Source organism: Arachis hypogaea, chromosome 10, assembly GCF_003086295.3.
Source record: "Arachis hypogaea cultivar Tifrunner chromosome 10, arahy.Tifrunner.gnm2.J5K5, whole genome shotgun sequence".
NCBI lineage: Eukaryota > Viridiplantae > Streptophyta > Magnoliopsida > Fabales > Fabaceae > Arachis > Arachis hypogaea.
The window spans coordinates 99,295,350-99,302,807 of record NC_092045.1 but is presented as its reverse complement, the minus strand read 5'-3'; the positions used below and the strand labels follow the sequence as shown (position 1 = coordinate 99,302,807).

General features: G+C 33.0%; 1 protein-coding gene across 1 annotated transcript; it reads left to right on the top strand.

Moving 5' to 3' along the window:
- The first annotated feature begins 6,087 nt into the window (after positions 1–6,087).
- Positions 6,088–7,047, top strand: LOC114924549 (uncharacterized). Its single transcript, XM_029289412.1, has one exon. It carries the CDS (start codon positions 6,088–6,090, stop codon positions 7,045–7,047), a length of 960 nt encoding a protein of 319 aa, XP_029145245.1.
- Positions 7,048–7,458: the final 411 nt, after the last annotated feature.

Genomic DNA, 7,458 nt, shown 5'->3' with positions numbered 1-7,458 from the left:
TAATTAAATGGCTTATCACAACCTCAGCTAGGAGAGGAAGATTTTGCACCATACCATCAATTTTTCTAAAGAAATGCCCAACTTCGAAATAGGCAGCAGCATAGACAATTGAAGGAAGACTTGATTGAACACATATGGCAATTTCACAATGCTTGTCGTCAACTATAGAGTTTAATTATGTTTTTCTTTGTATTAAGTAATTTTACAAATTAGTGTAACCCCGAATTATCTATTGTGTATTTTTGTTATATATGAATTTATTTAATATTAATATCTTTTAATAGTGAATTATTTTTAAATTTAAATATTTAAATTACATTATTAACAAAAATTAATTATATTAATTACAAGTATTTTAATTAATTAATTAAGTGGGACCACAACAGGGACTAAAGTTAGCTCCTCCTAATAGAGAAGAGAGATGCTTTGAGTTCCTATTTACTGTTTATGACGCAAAAGCTGATGTGGAGTTACTTTTTATGACAGGTGGGCCATAAACAGGAACTGGGATGAGTTCCCTACTGGAGATGGTCTAAGAGCATCTCCAATGGGGAGCCCCGTTACTATATAGTCAGAGAAAAAGAGGAATTGGAGCATTGGAGTGAAGAGAGAGTGAGTTCCCTCACTGTTTTCAAGAAAAGGGAGTCCCTCTGAATGGGAACTCCCATTGCTCAATCAACACTTGCCAAATGGCAAGTTAGGTGAAAAAATAAATAGTTATATAAAATATTAATTAATTAAATAGTTATATTAATTAATTAATTCAATAATAATTATAATAATTAATTAAATTAAGTAATTATAATTTTATTTAATTAATAATTTATATTAATTATTTAAATAATAATTAAATGGCTTATCACAACCTCAGCTAGGAGAGGAAGATTTTGCACCATACCATCAATTTTTCTAAAGAAATGCCCAACTTCGAAATAGGCAGCAGCATAGACAATTGAAGGAAGACTTGATTGAACACATATGGCAATTTCACAATGCTTGTCGTCAACTATAGAGTTTAATTATGTTTTTCTTTGTATTAAGTAATTTTACAAATTAGTGTAACCCCGAATTATCTATTGTGTATTTTTGTTATATATGAATTTATTTAATATTAATATCTTTTAATAGTGAATTATTTTTAAATTTAAATATTTAAATTACATTATTAACAAAAATTAATTATATTAATTACAAGTATTTTAATTAATTAATTAAGTGGGACCACAACAGGGACTAAAGTTAGTTCCTCCTAATAGAGAAGAGAGAGATGCTTTGAGTTCCTATTTACTGTTTATGACGCAAAAGCTGATGTGGAGTTACTTTTTATGACAGGTGGGCCATAAACAGGAACTGGGATGAGTTCCCTACTGGAGATGGTCTAATAAGGTGTCACGGAACTCAATAAAGATGCAATTATTACAGACAGCACCAACTTCTCTCTCTCTTGTTTACAAGAATAACAGACACAAAATCTTGTTTTAGAGAAATAGTGTTTTAAAACACTAAAGTAGTGTTTGGTGGAGAGATAGATATCGAAAGACTGAGATTGAGAGACAAAGACTAAGAGATAGAAACTGAAATAAGTTTTAGTATTCTGTTTGGTGCCAAGTAAGAGACAAAAATTGAAATAAGAATAAAAATCTAATTTAATTTGCACAAATGATAAAATTGGAATTAATTAATTAAAATGAGAGTATTTTAGGTATAAAATGTTATTAAAGTTTCAGTCTCTGTTTCTAAAAATATCAGTCCCATGTGTCCCTACATTTTGGAGGCACTGAAATACTGAAATTTTGGGGACAGAGACAGAAATTTTAGTACCAGTCTCTGCTCAACAAACATGATACTGTATCTCAGTTTCTCAGTCTCTGTCCCAGTACTACAAAACAAACGCTACCTAATTTATATATTTTGTTTGTTATATAAAAGACATAAAAATATTAATAAGAAATATATTTTGTTTTTTTATTATTTTTATTAAGTTTTTAATAATTATATTTTTAATTATTTTTCAAATTGTGTAAAAAGAAAGATAAATTAAAATTTCTATTATTTATATTATTTTATATTTAATTTATTATCTAACAAAATATTAAAATATGAATTTTTATATTTTTTATATTATATTTTTATTGTTTTATCTTATTTTATTTTAAAAAATAAGTATAATTATTGTATATGAGCTTTACATTTGTATGAAAAGTAATTAAGACTAGTTTTTTAAATAAAAATATAATAAATTGTATTTATATTTAATCACTTATTATTTTAATAAATTTTATTTTAAATTTATTTTTTCATAATACTAGTATATGTATTTGTATTTTGGACGAGGTAATATATAAAAATATATAAATTAAAAAAAATGAAAATACATAAAACAATTGACACTATAAAATGTTTACAAAATAAGAATTAAATTTAAAGTTTAACTGTTTTTAATATTAAAAATAATAAATAAATATTATATCTATTTTTAAAATAGAATAATTGAAATATTTATATTAAATTTTTTATAAAAAGTTTTGTGTAAATTATATTGATGATTAAAATTGCAAATATCCTTAGTAGTTTCCTTAATTCATCTAAACCAAATCCTTCTTTAATTCATGTGCAAGAGCAAAACTTTCAAGTAATTTTTATTCTTAATTTCTGAAAATATCACATGTAGTTAGCCATGTATTAAAATCGGTCGGGAAAAATATTTTTTAACATGTGCTAAAATTTACTTTTAAAGCTTATTTATTATAAGTTTATAACATTTCCACTATTAGTTTTAAGTTTAATTATATTTTGGATCTTACAAAATAATATATTAATATTTACGAGATATAATATTTAAAAATAAAAAATAAAATTTGTCATTGATATTTCGTATTAATTTAGTTAAAATTTTATATTATTTTAATTATTTTATTAAAATAATTATACAAATAATAAAAATTTGTTAATTTTCTATTAAGATGATACTATTTTTTTTAAAGTGCAATCGATTTTATTTTATCTATTAATTTCAAGGTAAATTTTAATTCTAAATTAGTTTATTTCTTAAAAATATCAAAAATAATATTCTAAAAACATTATATTAGAATTGTTCTTATTACGACAAAAAATGCTATTATAGATAATTATTTTTATTAAAATTTATTTAGAATGACTTTATTTATTGATAACACATTCGTTCCTAGAAAAGCAACATGACATTATTTCCAAGCCTCTTTGTGTGTAGCCTTGTATATAACGTTCATTGAATTGATTAATATTCATATTAGTTTGTGTGTGAGACAAACCAAAACAATCTATACTATTTAATAATTTCGAACTAAAGAGATTTAATTATTCTGTATATTCTCTTTATCTATAAAAATTAAATCTGAATTAAGATATTTTTTTGCTCTTCAATAATAATGAAAGTAAGATAGTTAGTGACCTAAATTTGTAGATAGGATGTAATCTAACAATTTGTAAATAAAGCATTATACAATCATGTATCATCATCTTTTGTTACCTATGAGTTAAATTCATTTGAAAACAAAATAAAAATAAAAACCAATCAAAATTACTAAAAATGATAGTTTTATATCAAGAAAAAAAAAACAAGAATAAATAGTATCTAATTAATATAATAGACAATTAGTAAAACATAATTACGAACATAAAATTAGGAGTTTGTTTGAATATCATTAAGTTAATCCTTTTTTTATTTTTTAGTGTATTTAACAAAATTTTAGTAGTAAAAATAAAAATACTAAAAAAATAAAAACATCTTATTTTAAAAGTTATAATTTATATTTTTAATATAAATAAATATTTTTATATTGTTATATCCAAATATAATTATTAAATAAAAAATATTTTTACATAAGATATCTAAATATAAAATTATTTTTTTAAAATTTTTTTAAAAAAGATAATTTAAATTTTTATTAAAAAATTCATCCAAACAAATTCAAAAATATTTTAATATTTCATTTTAGTTTAGAGGAAACAGGTCATTTTTTTAAGGGCAAAGTACGTAAATAAATAAATTGATCAAACCCTTTACCCAAATACACAAAACTGATATTCCTTACCTGATTGTGCAATTTGACACTTCTATGTAAACCGTGGGAAGCTACCACGGTTTACAATTTTAACATAAACCGTGGCAACTACCACGGTTTATGAAGGAAGAATGTTTAACATAAACCGTGGCAAGCTCCCACGGTTTATGAAGGAAAAAATTTGATAGTAAACCCTTGTAGGTTACAACGGTTTAGGAACACCAAAATTCTATATATATGTGGGTGACATTCTACTTGCACAAGAGATCATTCTCACAATGGCAAGTGAGGAAGAGAGTGTTCTTGCTTTAGTGCATTACTCTGGGAAAATTAAAAAAAGCAAAAGCCATGGTGTGAAGTTCACAGACAAAGAACCATTGAGTGTGTTCATCAGTTCGTCAAGCACTTTGTCAGATCTAAAGAACAGCATCTTGCAGAAGCTTGGCGTCTTTGGTACGAAGTGGGTGAAGAAGCTATTCTACAAGATTCCCATCGCAGTTGTCTCGACGGGTGTTCATTATGATACCTTTGTGCTAGCGGCTGATGAAAATATTAGGGTTCTGTTGCATTGTGTTAGGAGTTTTCCAGAGATCCGAATTCACGAGTTGTTTGCGAAGTTGGAGGTTGGTGTCGATAGTTCTGGGGCATCAGCTCCATTTCAGAGCTCGACTGCCGCGGGAGGTGCATCTAGTTCGATGCCTGCGGTCAGACCGTATCTTCCGCCGGTGGATTCCCCTACGTTCGCGGCTGATTTAGAGCGAACGGTGATTGTTGGTTCTGTACAGTTGGAGAATGAAGGAATATTTGAGCAGCCTGATGTCGTTGGCACCGGTGGTGGCCACTTACCTTATATGGAAGGCTTTGGTGAACCTGATAAAGTAGAGAATGCAATGTGTGACGATGACTCTGACCAGGAGCCTGTCGATATCATCGGGGACAACGACGATGACACAGGTGCCAATCCACATGCACAGCATGGGCCTCTTCAAGTTCTGCTTCTCAACAGTACCCTCCACACTTCTCCACACTAAAATTGGAGGTTCTTGGTCATCAGGAGGACGGTGGTAACACGGTTGGGGGCTCTTCTACAAAATTTTAGATTGGGCAATCTTTCCAGAATAAAGATGAGGCTGTGCTGAGTGTGAAGGACTATAGCATCCGGCGAGATGTTGAGTACAGAGTCATCGAATCAGATCATCTGAAGTATCATGGAAAATGCAAGCAATTCGGCAAGGGTTGTACTTGGTTGATTCGCGTTGCGCTGCGTGCACGAAAGGGCACTTGGGAGGTTAGGAGGTACAACGGGCCACACACATGCTTGGCAACCTTTATTTCCAGTGATCACCGTCAGCTGGATTACCACGTTATCTGTGCGAGGATTCTTCCGTTGGTTAGGGCAGATGCTGTAGTTACGGTAAAGGTACTACAACAAGCTACAGAAGTCGATTATGGTTTCAGACCTAGTTACAGGAAGGTTTGGATGGCGAAGCAGAAGGCAGTGGCACAAATATATGGAGATTGGGAAGAGTCATACGCGGAGTTGCCACGTTGGATGCTAGGAGTACAGTCAACAATGGCCGGAACAATAACCGTGTTGAAGACCTCTCCTGTTCGGCTTCGTGGTGAGGTTGATGAGTTGACGGTGTACTTTCACCGATTATTCTGGACATTCCCACCCTGTATCGAGGCATTCCGTCATTGCAAGCCCCTCGTCAGTATTGACGGTACCCACTTGTATGGCAAGTATGGAGGGACATTGCTGTTGGCGATTGCGCAGGATGGGAACTCCAACATCCTCCCCATTGCATTCGCCTTTGTGGAAGGAGAAAATGCAGAGTCATGGTCATTCTTCTTGTTCAACCTACGAGAGCATGTGACTCCTCAGGAGGGTATCCTTGTAATCTCTGACAGGCATAACGGGATCAAGGCAGCGCTTGAGGCACCTGAGACTGGGTGGCTGCCGCCTCGTGCTTTCTGAGCGTACTGTATTCGGCATGTGGCAGCGAATTTTGCCCTAACTTTCAAAGGTAAAGATTCAAGGAGGATGTTAGTGAATGCTGCCTACGCAAAGACTGAAGCAGAGTTTTATTACTGGTTTGACATCATGCGGACTGAGAATCCAGCAATGTGTGAATGGGCCAATCGGATGGAGTACGACAAATGGACCCAACATGAGGATAGTGGTAGACGGTTCGAGCACATGACAACCAACATCAGTGAATGTGTGAACTTGGTGCTAAAGGGAACTCGAAACCTCCCGGTCACATCGTTGGTTCAGTCAACTTACGAGAGGCTTGCTCAGCATTTTGTGGTACGGGGACAAACAGCAGAGGCACAACTCGGATCTAGTAATGAATTTTGCCAGGCATTGGCCAAGGCAATTAATCGGAATCTAAGAGACTCAAGGTGCTTCACTGTCACGTTATACGACAGGCATCAATCGGAGTACACCGTGGCCGAGACAACACCAACCGGGCGCTTCTCGCTGGGTAGCTATAGAGTTTCCCTTAAAGATCACAGATGCGACTGTGGCCACTTTCAGTCGCTGCATTATCCTTGTTGCCACGCCATTGCATGTTGCGCCTACTCCCGCCTTAATTGGGCGTCATATGTTCACGAGGTCTATCGTATGAGTGAAGTTTTCAACGTTTACAAGCAGGGTTTTGTTCCGCCTATCCCGGAAGGCCTATGGCCTCCATATGCTGGGCCAACCATCATTCCTGATCCTAACATGAGGCGTGCAAAGGAAGGTCGTCCAAGGGCAACCAGGATCCGTGGTAGTATGGATCAGTCTCTGGAGAACCAGCCGAAGCGCTGTGGGCTATGCCGTCAGGCTGGGCATACGCGGAGGAACTGTGACCAGCGAAGACATACTACCGGGGGGATGCGTAGATCTCATTATCTTGTTGTTTTAGTTGTTTTATTAACTGTTCAGTTGAGTTATGTATGGTTGGTTAAGTCTATGAATGTCACCATGTTGATTTTCTGCATTAATTTCATATGAATAAAATCTGTTTATTTTAGATGTTTGATTGCATCAATGTGGTATCATTTAGACTGCGCATGATAACTGTGACGGAAATAATGTATATCTTAGAATCTCAAACCGCTTAAACTATCAAATACATAGCAGATAACATATCATTTAGACTGCACACTGTGATCAAATTTTTTCCTTCATAAACCGTGGGAGCTTGCCACGGTTTATGTTAAACATTCTCCCTTCATAAACCATGGTAGCTTGCCACGGTTTACACACAAATCACACAATTCTTAAACCGTGGTAGATTGCCACAGTTTATGTTAAAATTGTAAACTGTAGTAGCTTTCCACGGTTTACATAGAAGTGTCAAATTGCACAATCAAGTAAGGAATATCAGTTTTGTGTATTTGGGTAAAGGGTTTGATCAATTTA

Coding starts and splice junctions, on each gene's coding strand:
- LOC114924549 (XM_029289412.1), top strand. CDS start 6,088: ATGTTAGTGAATGCTGCCTACGCAAAGACTGAAGCAGAGTTTTATTAC.